The 26469-nt window shown below is 31.3% G+C and overlaps 1 protein-coding gene across 1 annotated transcript; it reads right to left on the reverse strand.

Moving 5' to 3' along the window:
* Nucleotides 1–24578, reverse strand: LOC134708654 (uncharacterized). The gene is made up of 11 exons (XM_063569300.1): nt 24421–24578; nt 22751–22821; nt 17736–20560; nt 17039–17112; nt 14257–15798; nt 12311–12434; nt 11813–11936; nt 10436–10554; nt 5143–5338; nt 2974–3138; nt 1–2448 (listed from the first exon to the last, which is right to left on the reverse strand). Exons 1-11 carry the CDS (start codon nt 24576–24578, stop codon nt 2204–2206), a joined length of 5643 nt encoding a protein of 1880 aa, XP_063425370.1. The 3' UTR covers nt 1–2203.
* Nucleotides 24579–26469: the final 1891 nt, after the last annotated feature.

Raw genomic sequence — 26469 nt, forward strand, 5'->3', positions numbered from 1 at the left:
GTTACTGTGATGAAAATTGGCAATGTCACAGTGAATAAACATATTACAGGCAAACATATTTATTATTTTCATACCAAAATACTCAGATATTATAGTTTGAGACAAGTAAACTGGGAAATAAAAATAATCCCATACAGTATTTTAGACATTTAACACCATTAGGACAACAGGAGTAACTTATTTGTAACATTATAAGCTTGAACAAGTCACCTTAGAATTTCAAATAACCTCAATTATTTCAGTCAAATTTTCAAAGATTTTTTTTAGTTGTGGTATAAATCTAATTTTGACAAGTTTACCAAAAACAATAACTGTACCTCCTGTCTATTTGATCTATGGATCTGAAAATTAATTGTGGTAACTTCTCACACTAGGCCCAGTTGTTCAAAGGGAACCATTATTTTTCATAATTGAATACTTTCTTGTTTACAGGGTAATATTGAAAATGAGTACACATATCCATTCTATAGTTTTGTTTTTCAATTAAAAAAAATCAAAAATATGTCGGTACCATGAATGTCCAAATTGCAAATATTAGTTTCTCAAATTAGTAACAGTAGTTTCCATAAAGTTACTTTGGCATAAGGTCCTTGATAAAAGATGCAGTAATTTTACATCATGTGGCATCTGTCCCAAATGGATGAATAAATTTCACACATAAACAAGTTTGAAAAACATTTCTACTACCATAACTGTACACACTAATGCCCTGTCTTCAGCAATTACGTGTAGCAGATATTATAAAACAAAATATACATATAATGTCAATCTCAGTAGACAAGACAAAAAAAATACATGTATAATAAATCTTCACTTTATGACAAATTCTTTTGAGTTTTTTCTCAGAGTAGTAAAATAAACAATAATTTTAACTGTTGCCAAGTCTCACAAAAAAAAATGCCTGTACAAATTTAATCCCAGAAAGCCCATCATCAAATAAAAATAAATCTATACATAAACACAAAAATAACTAAGAGTGCACATGCTGAAATGTTTGGTCTGCTAAACTGATTTAAGGATGATCAGAATTAGCTCCTATGTCTCAAAATAACAAGATTTTATTAAAAGACTATAAACTGATAGAATATAAATAACGGATCTTGAAAAGCATAAAAAATGAAATGTCTTTGTCCTTGTTTAGAGAAATAACCAAAAGGACATTTGTAGGGAAATTTAAGATTTTTCATGCATTTAACATTGTGAACCTTTTCTTAAAAACAAATAAAAAATAACAAGGATTGTATAAGATTTTCAAAAATGGCTTTTAAAACCAAATGTAATAAAATAAATCAAGAAGTGGCACTATATGGATAAAACTAGAGGATTCAAATATCAGACAAAAAGTCAAAACAAGTGTAGCGAAGATCTTTAACTGAATTATATATATAAAGTTTTGCTTCAAGTAAAACAGAAAATTTAATATTATCAATTATCCATGAAAATAAGGTTAATGTCAAGATCAACCCTGTCAGATAAGAGATGTATTCTTAACAATCATTCTATACACCTACTACAGTTGACCTATTGCTTAAAATACATGAGAAATGGATCTAGCAGGGATAAAACTTGGGAAATTCAAGCTGGTAGCACAGACAAAATTGTTCCTAATTGACGTTTGTATTTTTAACCAAATTTTATCAAAATTTAAGTAGCCCAGCACAAAATCTAGGGCCATGGGCGACTGGGCCCCTGCTAAGTTTTATTCCTCTCTAGTCATATTAACTCACTTAATCACTGATTCCTGAAATGTGGTAAAGGTCAGGTTAACCTAGTCTGACAGACACATATATTAAGCAATTAATTTATTACCAAATAGCTGTCCTATTACCAATTTTAACTCAGAATTTTTAAATTGTCATTAAACCATGAAAATGAGGTCAAGTTCACATGTACCAAATATGGATTATCCAGCTCGAAAAACCTTCTAAAATATGAAGCTTTATTCAAAGAGATTTTCTTGTTGCTTCCAGGTTTACAATATTGTTTAAATAAACAGTAAATGTATTCATAATTATATCTTAGGAATTTTATTTCCTTCTCAGACAAAATTACAAAATTTCATATTAAAATATGCAACCAACAAATAATAAAAAAAAACAGCCTTACCTACCCTATGTCAGCGATAAAAAAGACAAGTTTATTAACCTCAGGTGAGCCAATATTTATTTTTATTTATATTTGTCCTGTAAAATAATTTTCAATATTAACCATTATCAACGGTTTTGAGTTTTTGAATCATATTGCTGACTTTCTTCTTGATGTTATCACGCTTTCTTTTGTGGATAAGACCACCATTTTTTTTGCTAATTGAAATTTTTTTTTCAATTTTGGCTTGTTTTGGACATTTCAGTTTTTTAAGATTAACTGAAAACAGGTCCTCTAGTTCCTGGACATCATCCTCTGACCATTTTTGGCGTTGAACTTTGTCTTTTCTAGATTTCTTTTTATCTGAAAGTATGAATATGAATTCCATAAAAGTATTACTTTAACATTCAATTGACTATCACCTGATTTGTTTTCTATGTAGAGCATGATACGGTTAAGAGAACCAAATACGTTCACAAGTTATATAAGCATCTATAAAAACTGGGCTACAAAATTTTCCTTATATTTGAAAAGACAAACAAAAATCAATAGGCTTATTAAGTTAATAGGAAATTTTAATTTGGAGAGTTATTATATAATTTAACTTTTGGTTTAAACATATTGTGAGCTTTTGATTGCTTAATTTTCTAACCCCCCAAAAAGGCCATTTGTTTTTCAATATTGATACATTCAAGGGAAAGAAGATCTACTCAATTCACCTTTCTAAAACAGTTACACAAAATTATTAAACTATAGGTTTAACCATAAAGCGTATAATACAGAATTTTCTGACAAACACAATGAATAACATCCTTTGAAATCAGATAACAAATAAGGGTTTTACATAAAATTATCAATCAGTTCATATGAAAACTTTTACATTCATACCAGGTCTATGTTCTTGAATTGGAATGCTGAAATCAGCATCAACTTCATCGTCATGCAATTCTGGAATAAAGTCCTCTGCTATATTATCAATTCCTGTGTTTGGTGTATCTATATCTGCATCATCTTCACTTACTGCTGATATGTCTTTTTTTTGCGGTACAATATCTGCAGAAAAAAAGTTTCATTATTATCATTTCCATTGGTACAGCATTGATATGACATTACAGCTTTTCAAAATTGATGGCCAAAATATTGGGTGTAATGAACACATACTTGCTCACATTTTGACAGAATTGATGTACTGACCATTTTACCTATTACATAAATGTCACAAGTTTTTTGAGATTGGCACTTTTCAATCTTAAAAGATCAGACCATATACATATAGATTCTACCACTGATTCGATATTTATCCATTCAAGACATTTAAATTTTCTGTCGAGAGTGGATAAATATTATATTACACGAGATTTGGTGGTGGAATCTGTTTCTCTAATGATTTTTGCAGACAATCTTAATTCTTCTTTTCGAACGACTTGCAAAAAGATGTTTTCTTTCTACATGAAGTCATGAGGCATGGTCACCTTTTTTCATAACGTCACAATAAGAATTTTAGAGAAAAGCAAGAAAATTTGACGTCATAAACAAATTTAACCAATGAAGAACTGAGATCATAAATGTCATAAGTTTTTTTAGATTGGCACTTTTCAATCTTAAAAGATCAGACCATATACATATAGATTCTACCACTGATTTGATATTTATCCATTCAAGACATTTAAATTTTCTGTCGAGAGTGGATAAATATTATATTACACGAGATTTGGTGGTGGAATCTGTTTCTCTAATGATTTTTGCAGACAATCTTAATTCTTCTTTTCGAACGACTTGCAAACAGATGTTTTCTTTCTACGTGAAGTCATGAGGCATGGTCACCTTTTTTCATAACGTCACAATAGGAATTTCAGAGAAAAGCAAGAAAATTTGACGTCATAAAACAAATTTAACCAATGAAGAACTGAGATCAAACGAAGCACACGTTGATTAAATAAAAATAATCAACAGGCCAGGATCGATATAAATCAAGTAAGAATTAGAGGAGATGATATATTTAAAAAATTTCAGCAACAAAACATTATTACTTTTTCAAACATAGTTTTTAGAATATACTTCTAAATATCACTTCAAGCCACTGCAAAATTTGAAACCTTTGTAATAACCGTACATGTACTTTTTTTCGTGTGTACTTATTATCACAAACTTGGTATTGCTGATGAATTTGCGATTACTTTATTTCACAGAATTTCCAAAAGTGATTTATATGGTAACTGTATAAATTGTGTACTTATTATCACAAACTTGGTAACTGTATAAATTCATGTTCCCATGTATCTATTTTCGGGAAAATATACCTACCGCAAAATCTGTGAAAATAAATACACCGTGAAAATAAGTACAAATACAGTAAATGAGAGGTGAATAATCAAAATAATATTATCTTAATTTTCTTTAACACTAACTCTTGTTTAGAATATCAAAATAGACGGCTAAATTTAGAAACTTATTTTACAGGAGCACCCAAGATTAACGGATAACCCCTGTTTCTGGGTGAGATTTCTGTTCCTCAATCTTTATTTTTTTATCAGTGTTTTGTGGAACTTTTGGCCTTTTCGTTGTTTTACATTTTTTGCAATTGCTAGGTCAGTTTTTATTCAACTTGTGAGTTTTGAATGACCCATTGGTGTCTTTTGCCCTCTATTTTACAAAATGAATAAAGTTGGTTCACTCTCATTCTTAAAATGAATAAAAGTTATCAATTTCAACGTCACACTATTTGCTGCATTACTGAAATCTTGCCCATATACATATAACGTCCATCTTTAATCTTAAAGACCAGACAAAACCAAGTGTCTACATATACAATCTTAATTTCTAGCACTTGTATCTAATTATAGTAAGAATCAGGAGATGGGTTTCTTTGATGCATTAAAAAGGCCTTGTGTCAGACTTTTCATTATTTTATTTCAAATGATTTACAGCGATACATGAATGTTGATATTCTTATGGAAATTTACTAAATACAGATATATTGACAGTCATTTTGACAGTAGTGAGGGAACTTACTCCCTTTGGTCTACTAAAATTGCATAGAGTTTATCTGAAAATTACCTTCTAGTTGAATATCCTCCAATTTTTTGCCAACAAAATCTTTCACCATACCAAAGTCTTGGATTAACAAAAGTTTTGATACATGAACCCTTTCTATTAAATCACTTGTTTGCCTATAATGGACCCTATGGACATCCATAGTATGTCCTAGGTGATCTAGGATCCATTGACGTTGGTTTTCTGTTATGTCCAATGACTGAAACAAAACAGAAATATATTTTAACACACACCTTTACATTTCTCTACAATCATGACAATGCAGACATCAGAATTTGGCCGAAATTTGCCAGTGGCCCTCAACTTAATATTGTCTATTTTAAACTAATATTGTTTGCATTATTAGTGTCCAAGCACAATTTTTCCACTTAGCAAGTTTTCTTTATACATTTAAGATCTTGTGGCAGTATTTTGCCACATTTACATTTTGTTTTTGATTAGGTATTGATGGAGAGAATTGAAACTTAAACTTTAATCTTTCAAAGAATTGGCCAAATATAGTATAAAAGGTATCCAAAATATTATCATAAATAAGCTAAGATTACAACTTAAATTAAAATAGGATTCAAACATTTTAAAGAAAATTTTTAAAATAAGATTTTGTTCTGTTTTCATGGTTTTGTCAATATAAGCTTAAAATGTATTATTAGTTGGCAAGTTGCTAATTCAACTCATTTAAATCATATTTGTGCAACCTTAAAATTAACCCCTGTTTACACATGTGCTTAACGTGTTCAGTTATTAAAAAAAAAAGAATTGTCAACATTTAAAAAGTGAAACAAGGGTGCTGCCATTAAAAACCATTTCATCAACTGATTTGACCCATAAAAATGTATTTGTATACATGTAAAACATTGATTTACAACTTTTAATCTATCACACCTAGAAAATCGGTATTACACATTAGTATGTGCTTGTCTGTTTATTTGTATTTACATTTATATCAGGTCGTAAGATTGTTGGCAGTCATGCATTGCTATTTTTTCTTTTTGGACTTTACGTAATTTGGATATATTTCTAGCATGTTATAAATCAAATATGAGAATTTTAGTCAAATTGGTGATCATTGTTAAAATTTTTATGATGTGTGCAAATTTTATGAAACTAGGCAAGTAACCATGATATACTACTTGTCCGAAACTTAAAACCACATGTCAAAAATTTGTTCTTGCTTAAGAAAGGAGCATGGTCGAAAAGGTCACACTATGACCCCTATTTCTGAAGTTTCCATCAAATTCCAAGAAAAACATGCAAATTTTAAAATTTGTTATTTTCAAATCAGTAAGAAAAACCGGGGGAAAAAATCAAACTAGTTCAGTTTTGCATCGATATATCCATCAAAATGAAAAACTTTCCATTTTAGAATAATAAACTTTTTATTTATGGCCAAAGAGGGCCCTTAAACATACAATCATTCAAATACAATTCCAAATATAATGAAATGTAGCTGATTTCTGAAAGTGTTGCTCCATGGACTGTGCTCTTTTATTTTTTTACCCACAAAAACTTAAAAAAACATGGAAAAGGATGATAAATAAATATATTAGGTTTAAAGTTTATTTATACAGTTACAGTATGTGGCCAAAAGTTTCGTCACTTGTTATTTTGCACTATATATTCATACAAAACTACAATTTTTCAAAAAAATATTGTTGGGTCATTTGCGGTTGGAATTTAATAAACTTGGCACCAAAAGAAGCGGAACTGCACATGCATATTTGTTTATTTAGTTATAATTTTGTTAACAAACTTGCTATATATTACCTAAATAAAATTATTAAAAAATATAACACATGTTCATATCAAGAGAAAAGAAATGCAATTAACAGCAATATCATTACCAAATAACTTTTTGTGCCAAGTTCATTAAAATCTAACAATGAATGCCTTCAAAATATTTTTTTGAAAAAATGCGTTTATATATATATGAAATATATAGCAAAAAAGAAAAGTGACGAATACTTTTGACCACATACTGTATTTTTTATTTTCCCTAATTTCATTTTTGTTCAATGTTTTAAAATTGATGAGATTAAGGTAAACTAAAATATATATTGTGTCCTGGATAGTTTTCTTACAACTGCTACTAAGGTCGTATCCGACTGATTCAACTGAATAAATAATCTGATTGGCAAATATTTTTTAAATGTCTATAGTTAGAAAGGGAAAATACTTAAAGTGTGTAAATTTGTTAATAATGTCAGGGCTGATTGACATGATTTATTTATAAAAAGAGAATTTACTGAAATCAGATCTTTATATTTTAACTTTTATTTTTTCATGCCCATCAGACAAGTACACTGAAGCTTTTACTCGCCAGATGATGATATTTGCTAGTCCCGAGCAATTGGACAGCCCTTAATGTCAAACCAAACCCTGCATTCATCCAGGGTTTTAATTGGCTGTCCCAATTTGGAAAAAAGCTTAATTGTGTGGATGGAAACATATGAGTTTGACTACTACCATCTTGGGCCATAATAAATAATAGGTTTGTTTGCCCAAACGCTACCTACCCAGAAAAAAGCTGCCTACTCAAACTCTTTTATTGTCCTGATTTGAATAAGTTTTTTTTTAATCAAATAGGCATGAAGACTAATAAACATCTGATACTTCAATTTCTTTTTTTGAAAAAGAAAAAAGAAAATGCCTACCTACCTACCCACTGTCTCAACCTTTGGGTAGGGTTTGGGCAAACCAAAATATTTTTAAGTGTGGCCTTGTTTATTATTTTTTTTAAAGTTTCCTTTGTCCCTGATCAGACAGCTCAGATTTTATCTTGATCTAGTCACATGTTATGATTCTGACAGAAAATCAATAATTAGCTGATAGCATTATTTGGGCGTATTGCTTTTGCGCCAATTCTTAAGATTCGTAGTATTTCATTTGCGCCACAATGTTGTATTTCATTTGCGCCAAAATATAAATATTTCTTTTGCGCCAATTTACAGGGAAATTATTTGAAAAGTTAAAATTACAGGCATGACAGGTAAATTATAAAATGAAAATTGAAATATAAATTGAATTTTGAATGTGAGGCTGGTATATTTTTTTTAAAAATAATATCCCCTGGTTAATTATTATGTGAGTGTATTTTCATTCTTATACAAAACTAAGTCAGTTTGTTAAATATTTGTGGGATGTTCATATGTTTTATTTGAAAAATGGATATCATACAGTCGAAAAGGAATAGAGGAAAAAAATAGTTACTATTATATTTGATGACCACACATAGCTGTCGTTTGGAGATTGGAGAAAGAAATAAAATGCTATCTTTTAGAAAAATATGGAATGTACCTTGGATGCGAATTTTCCCCGTCTAGATTATATAAGGACAGTTGCAAGCCTATAAATTTTGAGCTAGATCAGACCTGTTATTTTTACTTTGAAAATTGAGTTTTTATTGTGGTTTTAAGCTTTAAAGGAACGGACCATTTTTTATAGTGCTTTGATTAATATGAATAATATTTAACATTTTGCAAACCCCTTTTATCATAATTTAAACCAGTGTTTATTGCCTTGCTTTTTATGAAGATGTTTTAATATTTTGCAAATACGTTTAAAAATATTAATGAAACTGAATTGTGATGAATTAATGCAATACAAATCTTATTCGATTCTACTTAGTCTATGTTTCATATATTTAATATATTACTATTTACCTGTAAAATTGGTGCAAATGAGAGATTTTATTTTGGCGCAAATGAAATGTCAATTGGCGCAAAAGCAAAACACCTCATTATTTAGCTATCAGCAACAATTGACTAATAAATAAGCTGTTGTATTCTATAATGAAATTGTGTGGTAAAATGGTGTCACTTGTCACCTTAGAATATAGCAAAGCACACTCGCCCAATGAAATGGTAGGATTTGATTTGAGTTGTGAAGCATGAATGTTATTCGTGTTCTAAGAAAGGGATTGTCCTATTGTTTGGGTCTATACTTAATTCAAAATAAAAAAAATCTATAAATGGGTTACAACTGCCCGAAGCACATTTGTCAGATTGATAGGATTAAATTTTAAAAAATTCGTAAGGGTTCCGCGGAACCCAGTGTCTCGCCTACATTTGCTGTAACTCCCAGGCTAAAAAAAATGAGGAAAACAATCAATAAAAATATTCCTCTTGATAGTATCTTTTGATTGTAAGAAGCTTCTGTCCAAGTTTGGTAAAAATTTCAGGATAGTTTATGAATCGAATAAATGTTTTAAAAAATGCAGACTGTATGTAATGTTAACTGGAAGAAAAACTAAGTCCATTTATAAGTAAAATACAGATACACAGGTACCAACTGTTAACAAAATTTCCTTTCTAGATACTAGCTTTTGATCATAAACAAGCTTCTGTTCAAATTTGGTACAAATTTAAAATAGTATAAGAAAGTCATTAAATTTTTTTAAAATTTAACCACAGAGTGAATGTGTTGTTTCCTGGCAGAAAAACTAAGTTCATTTAAAAGTATAATACGGAAAAAAAAAAATTTACTACTGGATACTATTTTATGATCATAAACAAGCTTCTGTCCAAGTTTGGTACAAACCCAGGATAGTTAAAGAAAGTTATTAAAATTTTAAAAACTTTAACCACAGAGTGAATGTAATGTTTCCCCGCAGAAAAACTAAGTCCATTTATAAGTAAAAAACAGAAAAAATGGAATTTTATTTTTTGCGATCTTTACTTCTGGATACTATCTTATGATCATAAACAAGCTTCTGTCCAAGTTTGGTAGAAATCCAGTATAGTTTAAGAAAGATATTCAAATTTTAAAAACTTTAACCACAGAGTGAATGTAATGTTTCCCCGCAGACAAACGAAGTCCATTTATAAATAAAAAACAGAAAAAATGGAATTTTATTTTTACAAAATTTACTTCTGGATACTATCTTATGATCATAAACAAGCTTCTGTCCAAGTTTGGTAGAAATCCAGTATAGTTTAAAGAAACATATTCATATTTTAAAAACTTTAACCACAGAGTGAATGTAATGTTTCCCCGCAGAAAAACTAAGTCCATTTATAAATAAAATGCAGAAAAAATGGAATTTTATTTTTACAAAATTTACTTCTGGATACTATCTTATGATCACAAACAAGCTTCTGTCCAAGTTTGGTAGAAATCCAGTATTGTTTAAGAAAGTTATTAAATTTTCAAAAACTTTAACCACAGAGTGAATATTTGTTGACGCCGCCGCCGACGCCGACGGAATGTAGGATCGCTTAGTCTCGCTTTTTCGACTAAAGTCGAAGGCTCGACAAAAAGAAACTAAATAATCAATTTTTTTATAATCATGTTTTAATACCTGCATCATTGTTGCCATATACTTCCTCATGTTAGACGTTTTAACAAGGTTTGGCAACTTTAATCCTGCTTCCTTTTTTACAGCACCAATGGCATCATAGCCCCTAAAAACACCTGCATCTGCAAAAAAGCTGTATTCAATAGCAAATAATTCCAATATTAATGGTAACAATTTTTGTTTCATTATTCAATATCAACCAAAATGGTTTAAATTATCATCCATGGAGATCCCTGAATTGCTTCAAGCTATTCAGTTTAGGAGTTGTCCAAATTTTGCTGGAAGAGTCTAAAAAACAGGACAAAATACCAAAAACTTTTTTTTATTAAAAAAATTTCAAGATATTATATTGTGGGTGGAATAGACAACAATTTTTCAATTTCGTTAATCTATACATATTTTGAAAGGATGGTTTTGATATTGATAATGCAATAAAATATTATTTTTTCAATAATGTGAATATTTCTTACAACTGTGAAATTCTTTTTTTAATGGTTTACTGTGACCTCAACTTGACATTTTCAGGTATTTAATAGCAACATACATGTATTTTTAATATACATGTACATGATCTGTTTGTGTACATGTATTCATTTGGGCAGTATAATGTCCAATTGTTGGTACATTGTATAACAAGGTTTAATGGCTTGATAATTGTTAACTTTAACACCTCTGTGTACCCACTCAGAATTTTATGAATTATGTTGATATTTATAAAATCTGTCAGTTGAACTATTTTCATTATAAATAATTAGTTACTAGTAACATTGATGATTTTATGGGTGAAAAATGATTTTCAATTATGTTAACATCACAATTATGACCGAATCACATGCTCATTGGCTTCTAGGATGACTTTTGTGTATTTGATAGTACATGATAAATGATAGACCGCCCCTTATCAATCAGACTTTGCCCAAATTTGAATAGCAATAACAACAGGAGTAATACAGATGCACATTGTGGATTATCCCTGGTAGTGTTTGTAACTAGGCAATAATTTCCTTTATCGATTTAATTTAAAGACTTTTCATAATGGATTTAAATTTAACCATTCAGTTAATCCTTTCTCCTTTCCAGACGCAAATGTTGAAAAACAGTAAAGAAAAAAAATATCTTACAAGACATGAAAAATAAATATACATTTCGGCTTACTAAAAATATTTCCATAATGTTTAATATAAGTCCCAAACATTATTGCTCAGTTGTTATGCCATCCTCGGGATTGTCCATTTCATTACACTACTTTGCGTAAATTTGCTTGACAGGACTGTACATATGTATATACACAAATTAGAAACAAACAATTATTAAGCAGGTATTGTTTATTATGAAATAAACAAAATATGCTACTTGGTGCAACATAAATAGTATACTTACTGGAATTAGCAAACAAATATTTCGAAGGAGGTATTCCAACTTTGAGTCTAATAGAGTCATTTGACAGGTATTCCAACACATTTACAGCATCCTTTGGGATAATAACCGGAACCGCCTTGCCACCCTTTAAAATAAGAAGACAAGACTTCACCACAAAATAATATTTTTTTTTCCTATTTAATCAAATGGAATTGATCTGATGAGTTAAGCCCTTTTCAACTGATTTTAATAGTTTGTTCTGATATCTTACTGTTACACCACTGTCCCAAGTTGGGAGTCTGTAACTCAGTGGTTGTTATTTGTTGCTGTATAACATATTTGTTTTTCGTTTATTGTTTTGTACATAAATCAAGTTGTTAGTAAAATATTAGTTTTTTTAAATTATTTTACATTTGTGATTTTGTTCATAGCTTACTTTGCTGTATAGTGTCTCATTAGCAATCATACCAATGTATCTTCTTATTTTTATATATGATTAATTTTGTTTTAACAGCATACCTTCCCTCGAATCATTACCACCTCCTGCGTGTTAAGAAGCTCCTTTTCAAACTCTGTGAGCTCATGGCTCATTTGCAAAGCCACTTCATCTGGGGTACTTTTTCTCCTCCTGTAATCCGATAAACTGAAATTTAAGAACAATTTCTATTAGCTGGATATTCAGTTGTATAAAGTTACCAACTAGGCATTTGTAAGTTTTAAGACCTATATTATATTAGGCTATTACATTGTACATGTTGTAAGCAGGAAATATTTGGAAGAAAGTTATATATTTCATAGATAGTCCAGGCTATGAAAACCTTAAAATATTTATATCAGTTCTACCTACATGTATCTACCAAAAATTAAGGGGACAAGCCCAAACATCAGGGATTGAAACATTTAAACTCCAGCTATTTTTTCTACTCTGAATGGTAGTGACAGAAATTTGATAATGAAATCATAAAATAATTTTACTAAATGAAGTCCCAGTAGACAATGGTAGAGTATTAAGAAAATCCATACATTTACAATAGAACAGGAATGCACAGGCTAAAATGTCTCGCCTTTTTAACTTATCATTGAATTTATATTGAAAGTCTGTAACATGAAGGTTTTACAATAAGTATCACATAAACATAACATTATCATTAACTAAATATAGTTGACCTTTAACTTATAGTACTTGAAAAAACTGAACGAAACACAAAAACTTAACATTGACCATGTTGACCAATGTACAATGAAAATGAGGTCAAGGTCAGATAATACCTGCCAGACAGACATGTATACCTTACAATCATTCCATATGCCAAATATAGTTGACCTACTGCTGAAAAACAGATCAAAATACAAAAACTTAACATTAGCCAATGAACCATGAAAATGAGGTCAAGGTCTGATGAAACCTGCCCAACAGACATGTTATTAGATTACAGTCATTCCAAACACCGCATATAGAATAAGTTATCCTACTGTTTATAGTATTTGAGAAATGGACCTAATTATGTAACTTTAACCTTGATCACTGATCCATGAAATTAGGTGGAGGCGTTGCAAAGAACTCATACACCAAATATTACTCATAAAAAGTGAGAAATTCCCATTACAAAAAAAAATTTTGTTCAAGCAGTTGCTGAACCATGAAAATGAGGTCAAGGACTTTGTAAATATTACAGGCCAAAACTTTGTAACATAAGGTATCTGCAGACAAGATATGAAGCATCCAGGTCTTCTACCTTCTGTAATATGCTTTATATAAATACATGTAGTTTATGACACCACTGGATAGTTATACCTGTCTTGCATACTGCGTCGGGGGCAAGACAAAAATGATGAATTATTTCTATTTAGATTGTCTAATCAAAAAAGTTATGCCTACCTTCTAGGAGCACCCTAGGTTTTGTTGTATTATTTCTGATGTTTAAAGTGCTTGTCATACATGTGTCATAGGTAACTGTCTGTTGAATAGTTTTACTTTAATAACTTTTTTTTTTAAATAAATCAGGCCATTTTCTTTTTAGAATGGATCAACATTTTGTTTTCATATGGATTTTTGGCAGACTACAAGGTACATGTGCATAGGTTAGTTTAACTCATTGTTGAAGGTCATATGGTTATAAATATAATCTGTTGTTTTCATCCATATGCCATTTGGTCTTTATTGGATAGTCGTCTCACATTGGCAATAAACCACATCTCCTTATCTTATTTATTTCTATGGTTACAGCTGTTCAAGTGATAGATTTTACGGAGAGGAGGGAGCTAGATGGCACTTTTTATTATTTAACCCTGTAATGCATTAAATTTTTATTTCATTATTTCCTATAACTGTCCTATTCCTATTTTACCAGGCTATCTTTCTAAAATAATTGGACTGATCAAATTTTATAAGAAAAGCCTTTGAACAGACCCCTTCCCATTTTACAACCAATTTTGGAATAGTCTGAACTATATTATATACTCACTTTAAAGCTTGAACTTCATGACATCTTCTTCTATTATACAATGTAATCCTAGCTAAAGCAAGAACAGCAGCCTTTCTAAATATCTTGTATGCAACATCCTGCAAGTCCAATTTATTAAGCTCTTCCACCATAAAAGAAACCATTTTTTGAATGTCTTCAGGTAGAGGAAGTTGCTTAATAATATTAAAATTTCTTTCTGCTAGAACCATTCTTGCTAGTTTTGTCACTTTCAAGCTCCAACTCATATTCACTAGTGTTAAAAAGTTTTCTGCTTGGGATTTCTTTAGATCATCACCTTCCACTAAAGCTTCACCAAGTTTTGCAGAAGCCATACGTTTTATGTCATATCCAAGTTTTATTGCATTGCTTGGGCTATTCAAATCTTCTTCATCATTTACAACTTGTTTACTACAAATCAATGCAGCTTTGGCAAAATATTCATAATATTTTGCTTCTATGAACTGCTCCATTGAATGTTCCTTCAAACCTGTGATGCTTCTTAAAGAAGTCAGAAGCTTGGCTGCCAATCTCATCACAGAAGATGTATAGTATTTCCTCATTATACGATTGCCCATGTTAGACAGCATCCATTGATTTCCTAATGATATAATTAGTTTGTCATTTTTTGCAACCTTTGAGACTTCATCTATGGTCATTATACTAAAAACCTCTCTGACTAAAGCAGGACTAGCCTCATCTGAAATTCTTCTAGATATTATCTGAGACTGGGTTATCAAACTAGCCTTACTTTGTTTCGTTCTACTATAATTACCAGGACAATTTGATTGATGCCTTTGAAAATTTGATATTAAAAACCACCCAAGACATGATGGACACGCTCCATACTTTTCAATGTCAAAAGATCCGGACGTTAAAATTCTACGGGCCAATATGATTTCTCCGGTTTTACTTTGATTGACTTTCATGTTATGTTGATGACATCCTTTTAATCTTAACAGATCAATCATTCTTTTTCTATCTTTCATAATTTTCTTTTTTTCCTCAGAACTACTGTTTGAAAGATCTAGTTTTATAATTTCTTTAACTTCTTGTTCTTCCATATGTTTAGTAGACAATATATGGTGGGAAAAATTAGTCTGCATTATGCCACAAAATGGACAGGGGTGGTGGGAATTATATACCCTCTCTGTTTTCTTCATTTTACCCGTTTTAGTAAATTCATTTTTTTTCACACCCGTAATGTATAGTTCCTTGTGTTTAACATCTCTTATAATGATATCTTCATCTATTAAGTCGTCATCTTCAGAATCCTCAGAACTCAACTCAATTTTGCCAACTGAGCACTGCAGCTTTGGGAGTACAGGATATTGTTCACTTGTCTCACTGTTGTTATCACTGTTGTTATCACTGTTGTTATCACTGTTGTTATCACTGTTGTTATCACTGTTGTTATCACTGTTGTTATCACTGTTGTTATCAATATCATAAACCAACTCACATGTCTCATTACTGACTTTCGTTCTTTTGATACTACATGTACCTTCAGCTGGAGGATCAACTTCCATATCAGAATCTGTGTACCTTCAAAACAAATTAAGTGTTATAAAAAAAAATGTGAATATAAATTTCATACAATACTGGACTTTTAAAATTTTGTCACTCAAAATACAGACTGGAATATACTATTTCGCAAGAATTTTTCATATGACTGGTTGAATGGCCTTTTAATAATAATTTACTCAAATCAAACATGTTTAAATCCCTTATCTATCCTGTGTGCCATCATGGTCATATATATATATATGTGAAATTTCCAGGCTTATGGTGTAAAATGTCGTAATCAGAAAAATATCAATGTTAAGTTTCGTCGCGTGATCTGTCACCAGTTAATGAATGTACAATTCTTTCATGCGGTAAATGCTTTTTTTTAAACTGTAATAGTAAATTTGATTATATTGAGATATATACAAATATTATCAAGTCAGGGATTTCGTTTATACCATAAATTACTAAAACTTTTACTAAATTCTGTCATAGATACAAAAATTTGATTAGTAAATTTGGTTGTACCTGTAGAAAACTAACTAAAAACTTTTAATGTGTACCACTTTTGATAAGTATTTAGTATTGCGATAAATTTTCACTTCCGCCATCTTACTCTGAACAACAAAATCATTATATGACTTCCACAGATATATAGACAATACATTTTCACCTCTAAATCTGTACTCCAAACAACAAAATTATTATATTTTAATTTAAGCTTGTTGGAGGTGGTTCATACATGTTTTTTCATTTCTCTTTTTTTATATAGATGAGACCATTGGTTTTCCTGTTTGAATTGTTTTACACTGGTCATTTTGGGAGCCTTCATAGCTTGCTCTTCGGTGCGAGCCAAGGATCCATGTTGAAGGTTGTACTTTGACCTATAATTGTTAACTTAAAATATACTGTTACTTGGATGGAAAGTTGTCTCATTGGCACTCATACCACATCTTCTTATTTATATGAAAAAAGTAGATTTTTTGCGTAAAAATTAATAATTTATGATAAAATAAAGTTTAGAATCAAATTCTTATTTACACCATTTATCTTTTAGATTTCTTTGCATTGATCTGAATTAGAAATAATTCACAAAAAGGCCTAAAAACATTGTGGTAATTTTTCAATGCCTTAGTTTCCAGATCGCTAAAGGGGTTAACTGATTCGAAAAATAAAGATAATTTAAAGTGTTTCACTGCCTTGTTGTTTAGATCCACAAAAAAAATCGTTTGACATTTAAATTCGTTCACACATGTGTATATATTTATGCATAATGTACCTAATTCTCTTCCATCTTCTCTTTTTACATTTTTTCCCATCATCTACATCCATGACATCATGTCCAATGATTTCCTACAAAAGCAGAGTCTGTAAATAATATGTCCAAAAAAAAATAGTCATCAAACTGATATGTACTGATAGTAATGCAACTTGATAGAAAACATCATTGATCTATCACAAAAAGTTCATATTAAACCGACTTGAAATTTTAATCAAAGACATTACAGATTAAAACTTGTGCTTTCCTGCAAGTTCTAGGAAATATCAAAATTTGAAAGAATGACGAAGTTTCTATGTCTGGATGAATGAGAAAAGTCCACAAACAAGTCAATCACGTCAATACACGATGGTAATAGAAGGGAGCACCATTACAATATGTGTATAATTTTGTATAAATTTTAAGGGATTTAAGTTGAAAAAACTTAGTTTACACAAAATCTTGAATGTCTATGTTTACAGTCTTGAAAAAAGGAGGGGAGGGATCCTGTTATAGTTCCAAAAGCATGATAATGACAGGTGCACAATTCCAATATATGTACAATATTTTTGAAATATAAGGATAAAGATGGAAAACTAATGATGGGGAAGTTTACTGTATGGCTTATAACTCAAGTTTGTTTAATTTCATACTTGTAGTCATTAAGTTTCATTAGAGGAACCATAACTGCATAAACATTTTTGATCTTATATTTTACCTGTATCTCATCCTTTGGAAAATTCAAAGTATCATCTGCCAAAGTTTCTGTTTCTATCACAGCTTCTGCCTCATAAACCACTTCATGATTATCATCTGTTGGTCCTTTGGTTTCACCTTTAAACATTGATATTTGTTTGATTTCTGTAAACTTAAAAATACCATGTTCTTGTTCCTCAATAAAAACAACAGTAGAAGAAGGAGTATCAGATTCTTCATCTTCTGTCTGCTTTGTCCACTGCTGGGCTAAATTTTGCATTTCTCCAAGAGAAAAGGTATATACATTTCCCCCTTTAGGAAGCTCAGTGTTGTGTTCAGATCTCTGTTCTTGAATATCCCTAACATGTGTATCTTCTCCAACTGTTATAGGAAGCACAGTGTTGTGTACAGATCTCTGTTCTTGAATATCCCTAACATGTGTATCTTCTCCAACTGTTATAGGAAGCTCAGTGTTGTGTACAGATATCTGTTCTTGAATATCCCTAACATGTGTATCTTCTCCACTTGTTATAGGAAGCTCAGTGTTGTGTACAGATCTCTGTTCTTGAATATCCCTAACATGTGTATCTTCTCCACTTGTTATAGGAAGCTCAGTGTTGTGTACAGATCTCTGTTCTTGAATATCCCTAACATGTGTATCTTCTCCAACTGTTATAGGAAGCTCAGTGTTGTGTACAGATCTCTGTTCTTGAATATCCCTAACATGTGTATCTTCTCCAACTGTTATAGGAAGCTCAGTGTTGTGTACAGATCTCTGTTCTTGAATATCCCTAACATGTGTATCTTCTCCAACTGTTATAGGAAGCTCAGTGTTGTGTACAGATCTCTGTTCTTGAATATCCCTAACATGTGTATCTTCTCCAACTGTTATAGGAAGCTCAGTGTTGTGTACAGATCTCTGTTCTTGAATATCCCTAACATGTGTATCTTCTCCAACTGTTATAGGAAGCTCAGTGTTGTGTACAGATCTCTGTTCTTGAATATCCCTTGTATCTTCTCCACTTGTTATAGGAAGCTCAGTGTTGTGTACAGATCTCTGTTCTTGAATATCCCTAACATGTGTATCTTCTCCACTTGTTATAGGAAGCTCAGTGTTGTGTACAGATATCTGTTCTTGAATATCCCTAACATGTGTATCTTCTCCACTTGTTATAGGAAGCTCAGTGTTGTGTACAGATCTCTGTTCTTGAATATCCCTAACATGTGTATCTTCTCCACTTGTTATAGGAAGCTCAGTGTTGTGTACAGATCTCTGTTCTTGAATATCCCTAACATGTGTATCTTCTCCACTTGTTATAGGAAGCTCAGTGTTGTGTACAGATCTCTGTTCTTGAATATCCCTAACATGTGTATCTTCTCCAACTGTTATAGGAAGCTCAGTGTTGTGTACAGATCTCTGTTCTTGAATATCCCTAACATGTGTATCTTCTCCACTTGTTATAGGAAGCTCAGTGTTGTGTACAGATCTCTGTTCTTGAATATCCCTAACATGTGTATCTTCTCCAACTGTTATAGGAAGCTCAGTGTTGTGTACAGATCTCTGTTCTTGAATATCCCTAACATGTGTATCTTCTCCACTTGTTATAGGAAGCTCAGTGTTGTGTACAGATCTCTGTTCTTGAATATCCCTAACATGTGTATCTTCTCCAACTGTTATAGGAAGCTCAGTGTTGTGTACAGATCTCTGTTCTTGAATATCCCTAACATGTGTATCTTCTCCACTTGTTATAGGAAGCTCAGTGTTGTGTACAGATCTCTGTTCTTGAATATCCCTAACATGTGTATCTTCTCCACTTGTTATAGGAAGCACAGTGTTGTGTACAGATCTCTGTTCTTGAATATCCCTAACATGTGTATCTTCTCCAACTGTTATAGGAAGCTCAGTGTTGTGTACAGATCTCTGTTCTTGAATATCCCTAACATGTGTATCTTCTCCACTTGTTATAGGAAGCTCAGTGTTGTGTACAGATCTCTGTTCTTGAATATCCCTAACATGTGTATCTTCTCCACTTGTTATAGGAAGCTCAGTGTTGTGTACAGATCTCTGTTCTTGAATATCCCTAACATGTGTATCTTCTCCACTTGTTATAGGAAGCTCAGTGTTGTGTACAGATCTCTGTTCTTGAATATCCCTAACATGTGTATCTTCTCCAACTGTTATAGGAAGCTCAGTGTTGTGTACAGATCTCTGTTCTTGAATATCCCTTGTATCTTCTCCACTTGTTATAGGAAGCTCAGTGTTGTGTACAGATCTCTGTTCTTGAATATCCCTAACATGTGTATCTTCTCCAACTGTTATAGGAAGCTCAGTGTTGTGTACAGATCTCTGTTCTTGAATATCCCTAACATGTGTATCTTCTCCACTTGTTATAGGAAGCTCAGTGTTGTGTACAGATCTCTGTTCTTGAATATCCCTAACATGTGTATCTTCTCCAACTGTTATAGGAAGCTCAGTGTTGTGTACAGATCTCTGTTCTTGAATATCCCTAACATGTGTATCTTCTCCACTTGTTATAGGAAGCTCAGTGTTGTGTACAGATCTCTGTTCTTGAATATCCCTAACATGTGTATCTTCTCCAACTGTTATAGGAAGCTCAGTGTTGTGTACAGATCTCTGTTCTTGAATATCCCTAACATGTGTATCTTCTCCACTTGTTATAGGAAGCTCAGTGTTGTGTACAGATCTCTGTTCTTGAATATCCCTAACATGTGTATCTTCTCCAACTGTTATAGGAAGCTCAGTGCTAATTTCATGCTTTTTATTGCAGGCCCAATTTATATCTGTGATAAAATCAAAAGTGCTTTTTGGTCTTTTTTTCAATGCACCTGCAAAAGAAAGCAATGTATATGACATGTTTATAAATACGAAGTTGTGGTATGAGTGCCAATGAGAAAACTCTATGTATGAAAAGTTAACAATTATAGGTTAAAGTACAGCCTTCAATACGGAGTCTAGGCTCAAACCAAACAGCCCCTAAATGACTAGTTTTAACAATTCAAACCTGAAAAACATTGAAAATATCTACTCTTCCCATGAAATTTTTTCACAATAATAAGTATTATAGTATTGAAACTATTTTGTATACTCTCTTTTACAAGAGTGGAGACACTGAAATGTGTCGCTGTTCTTGTGTTCATAATAGAATCAAATTCAAAACAGCTTGGACTAGGCCATATCTTGGCACGCCCATTTCATCAATTGACTTGGTCAGATTAGGTGAGCGGTTGTCTGTAACGCCCACTTATCACGTTGTAGACTTTTAACTGGGGGTCGCCAAAGGTTTTAACGCCTAAATCAAATAGTTGATTATAATTCGAAAACTAGTACAGGAATAAACCTTGTTGTTTGATTTATATTTGGTACTATAGTCCCAGTTTATATTGAATAATTAAACATTCTCTAATTGGGGCTTTAGTTATATTTCGAAAAACATTTTTCGCCCGTTCGATCCTTGTAAGCAAAGTATGGAAACAGTTGCTGTATTATAATCATTTTTAACAAATAAAATGCTCAGCTGGACACAGCTTGATACAACACTGGGGTGTTGAACCCTTAGGTAGCAATAAACAGTTAGCACTTGATGATAAAATTGAGCCTCTAAGTGCTGAACCATGTACATGTATTTTGAAATGGATATATGCAATCTTACATCAATGCCCCAACATGTATATATATTCAGAATGCTATTTCCCAACAGATTTCAAATCATGCAATAAAAGGTTAAAAATAAATTACATAAGTTCAGTACCCTTGGAAACATTTGGTGTTTGTTTTGTTTTTTCTTCTTCAAAATTTGCTGTCACAACAACTCGTTTGGGCGTAAAAAAATATATATACTAGAATTTCAATGAACCTCAGACATACATGTTTTCAAGCAAAAAGTTTAGACCTTTAAGAAAATGAAATAAAAATTGGGGGTCAATCACCTCTTTTTCCCGCAATTGAACTTTCAAGTTCGTGTCAAATTCTCACCCCTCAAAAACTGTCAACAAATGCGGATATAATTTCAGTCATTGCTGGACTAGACATGTGTGTACATGAATATGAACCCGAAATTTACACTTCTACTGAACAAAATATGGCTCAATCTCTTCCCTGGAACCATACCTTTCCATTAAAACCACTTTCATAGCAATATATAACAGCCTTCTTAATTTTTAAGTTCTTTTACCCCAGTATTTTATTTTATAAAAAAAATCCACCGTGGCCATAATGCGAAACTAACTGTGCTAACTGTTTATTGCTACCTTATTAGTTGAGGCAAGTGTGAAAACTACTTTTAAACTTGATACAGCTCTGAATTTGGATTGTGATTAAATATTTGACACAGAATCGGTTTCTGACACAGAATGAATATTGTCAAAGAACTGAAAATTTTGAAATATGACTTTTACCTATTACGGTCTAAAGTAATATCCAAAATTTAATTTCTAAATACTTGGTGAGTGGTGAGATTTAGTATTTCCAAGTATATCAAGAATTTAATTTTTTTTTTTAATTTATTGATGGACAAAATTTTTAAAAGGGTTCGCTTCATAATAATTTTTTCTTATAAAGAAGTCTTAATTGAAAACATATATATAATTTTCATTGAACATTTGAGGTTAAGGACAACAGAAAAATGTGCCATGCAAGAAGGAAACCAGCATCTGTATCAAAATATCTAATATCCACTACTAAGTCTTCTTCCTTCTAAAATATAATGCATAATACAAAAAGTTAACACTGTACAACTGGATAAGATTCTTATGTCTTGTAAAGTAAGACAAAAATTATCACACAAGGACAGAAATAAGCACTTATAAGCACTGAGGCTATGGAGGCCATTGACAAATATTTGAATTTTTTTCCTGGAATTCTTTTGAATGTTCCAAATATTATGATATTGTTTTGGAAATGTTTTCCACAATTTTGCTTTAGTGTTTTTACAATAATTGCAAGTCTTATTTCTATCCCTGTAACATGCAAATTCAATAGAAACAAAATATCAACTTCTTTTGAACAATAATAATTACTAATTCCTGTGTTTTTCCACTGACTCATGTCCCCAGGGAATGGACAGACATCCTCTAAGTTTACTATAAAACTGTAAATATGAATATATTCTGTCAAATTTGTATATAAATTTAAAATCTCTCACTATATATATATAATTCCATTAGATGTATGTTTTATTATAATACGTTATTCTGATTGGCAAACTGCAATCTCGCGTTATTTCTTAATCACCTTCATTACACAATAAAATTCATCATTCATTATAACATGAGGTCCCACAATTAAGTGCATAGGTAAATTAAATAAAAATTGTCCCTCTTAATCATTACCTCCAGCTCCAAAAACCAGCAAATAGAACCGAGGTCCTATTCCATTATTCCATGCAATCATGTTTTCATGATCCTAACTTCATTGGGGTGTAAAAGCTTTGATCGTGCACACATTTTTAGAATGAAGCGCTTTCACGCTTCATACAAAATGTACTTTGGTCAACGCTTTTATACCCCAATGAACTTACAAAAAGAGGCATTCAATTCTTAAAATATGTATGGCACTTAAAACCAAGAGTTTTATGAATATTCCTCTCAATCAAGGTTGGGCCCTCAATACTCCATGACTGGTCAATTGAACATTTCAAGATGAATTTCACTATAATGATTGTATTAATATTAATGAAATGAAAGAACAGAGTTCCAATATTCCCAGCATATAAAAGTGCAAAGACTAGAAACTAAATTTCATTTTGGGTTCTTTTTGTTTTAAACTTCTTATAAATATCTTAGTCTTACATGAAATATAGGCAAGAGATCACTAATTAGTATCCTGTATATTTTCTTTTTCCAAGGAGCACAACTTAAGGTGAGAAAACTAAAATAGTCTATATATATACTGCTAGTCAAATGTTCGGACTCCTTGTTTTTTACCCCTACGATACAGTGTAAAATATTTTGCTCTGTAACAGATCATTTCCAATATTTAAGCAGAATCTAGATTTCTTTTCTTATGATTTGAGACCTAAATAATACCAATGCAAATATAAGGTAAAAGTCTGAGTCAGCCTGTTCTGTTTTTTTTTTTTTTTAAATCAAATACTTCATAAAGGACTTCCATAACCAATCAATATTTTAACTTGTTTTGTTCCTTTATAAATGCTCTTTTTACTTATATCAATTTAGAATTATAGATTTTTTTTTAATTTCATGCTAGTACATCCTTTAGACCAAAAAATCTGCTTAAATTTTTATAACTGATGATTACATTGGATCAACATATTTTTTAAAAAGATTTAAATATTAAAATGAAATCCATGAGGGTCTGCCATTGATAACAACAGCACCATGCCTTTTACATCCTGATCATCTATCATGTCTATTCATGCTATTGTTGTCATTTAAAATACCTCATTTCACCAGTGACTGTACCATTGATCAACAAGATTTTTGTTTTAGCAGGTGACTAACTTGAATAACACACCTAGCAGTCTGCACAGTTAGCCACTAGTCCAATGCCCCCGACTAGTAAAATTTTATTCTGACTAGTAAGTTTTTGCAAAACTTTGTTAGGACCAATAAGAAAAATGTCAGAATATTGGTCTTCAGACTAGTAGTTGAAAAAGTTTTTGGTGCAGACTGGCATAGTGGATGTTTTAACAAAGATGTTGTACCATATTCATGATATTGGTGCTTACCATGAATTGTCTGAGTGACAAAACACCTCCACTTTCCCGTCGCTAGATCTAATAATCTCGCCGGGCCACTTCATTTTCTTAGGTATTCCTGCCAATGATGTCCAGACAAGGCAACCAGGCATGAAGATGTCCTTCTTATTCTTTTTCTTTCTTCCCATTTTGGTTTTAATCTGTTAATACATAAGAAATAAAGGAGAGTCAGACATTTTTTTGTTGTTGAACCGAATAATCCATACCATATATTTAAAGATATAGCATATATATATATATGTACATGTAGCTAAGTATTATTGTGGCCTTCTTTGCACCTTTTGCATTCAGTTGATTCAGATAGGAAGACTTCTGACAACAGTTTTCAAAGACAGACAATGTTCCAAGTTTTGACAGTTTTTAGGTGTCATACCAACAAATCATAGTACATGTCATCACATCTGGTTGCATACAAAAATAGGTAAAAAAAAAATATTCCCTTGAACGTGATACCAATATACGACCAAAAAATTAAAATTTTTGAGGTCGTATAAAAAACAATTTATAATTCTGGGGTTACTTGTCTGTGATTGTGAGGTTTTTATCTAATTCATCATATTAAATAATAATCTATATTTCTGGGGTTACTTGTCTGTGATTGTGAGGTTTATATCTAATTCATCATATTAAACAACAATCTATATTTCTGGGGTTACTTGTCTGTGATTGTGAGGTTTTTATCTAATTCATCATATTAAATAATAATCTATATTTCTGGGGTTACTTGTCTGTGATTGTGAGGTTTATATCTAATTCATCATATTAAACAACAATCTATATTTCTGGGGTTACTTGTCTGTGATTGTGAGGTTTATATCTAATTCATCATATTAAATAATAATCTATATTTCTGGGGTTACTTGTCTGTGATTGTGAGGTTTATATCTAATTCATCATATTAAACAACAATCTATATTTCTGGGGTTACTTGTCTGTGATTGTGAGGTTTATATCTAATTCATCATATTAAATAATAATCTATATTTCTGGGGTTACTTGTCTGTGATTGTGAGGTTTATATCTAATTCATCATATTAAATAATAATCTATATTTCTGGGGTTACTTGTCTGTGATTGTGAGGTTTATATCTAATTCATCATATTAAATAATAATCTATATTTCTTGGGACACTTGTCTAAGATTGTGAGGTTAATACATGTATCTAATTTCAAAATCTTATCCTGGAGACTTTTTATCATAAAAAAATTGTAATGGGTTCTGTGAGAAATCAAATGGCATTATATTTTAACTGTTAGAGAAAATGTGCTTCACAGAGCGCAGCATGATATGACCGCAGAGGTCCAATCCTGAACAGTTTGGGCAAAAATGGACACAACATTCAAGCTTGATACAGGTCTGAATTTGGATTTTAATTAAATATTTGACACATTATAGGTTTCTGTCACAGAATAAATGTAGTCAAAGAACGTGAAATTGGTTAAATAATTTGAATTTATTTTCAATTGCAGATTTCGTTCTGTTGTGCAATACTTGTACCGATTATCAGGTTATCTGCATGTTGATATCGTAAAATATCAGCTGCGAGACATAATATGAAGCTTTTTGTCGAGTGAGCGTAGCGAACGAGATCAAAAAGCCTTCATATAATGTCAAGCAGCTGATATTTTACAATATCAATATGCAGATAATCTGATAATCGATTTATCGGGCTATATTTGTGCGTTTCAGAAGTGTTTTCTTTGTTTCACCAGCACACAAAAGATGACTTGATAAGTTCGGGTCAAAGTTATTAACGTCGGTTAAAATATTATGACGTCGCTGATATGTCCGGGTCAACGTATTTGACGTCACAAAGACATGATACGGAATAATATTAAGTGATATAGACAGTGAGTGGGACGACCGATAAAGTGAATCTATTTGTAGACTATATACAAAGAAATAGCAAAATAAATTTTTGAGAAAAACCTAAAAATAATAAAATGCGGTTTTATGTGCAAAAACAATTGGAATGGACATCGTTCAGTGTAAGGAATTTGTACAACTTTGTTAAAATT

The sequence above is a fragment of the Mytilus trossulus genome, chromosome 2 (assembly GCF_036588685.1).
Source record: "Mytilus trossulus isolate FHL-02 chromosome 2, PNRI_Mtr1.1.1.hap1, whole genome shotgun sequence".
Lineage (NCBI taxonomy): Eukaryota > Metazoa > Mollusca > Bivalvia > Mytilida > Mytilidae > Mytilus > Mytilus trossulus.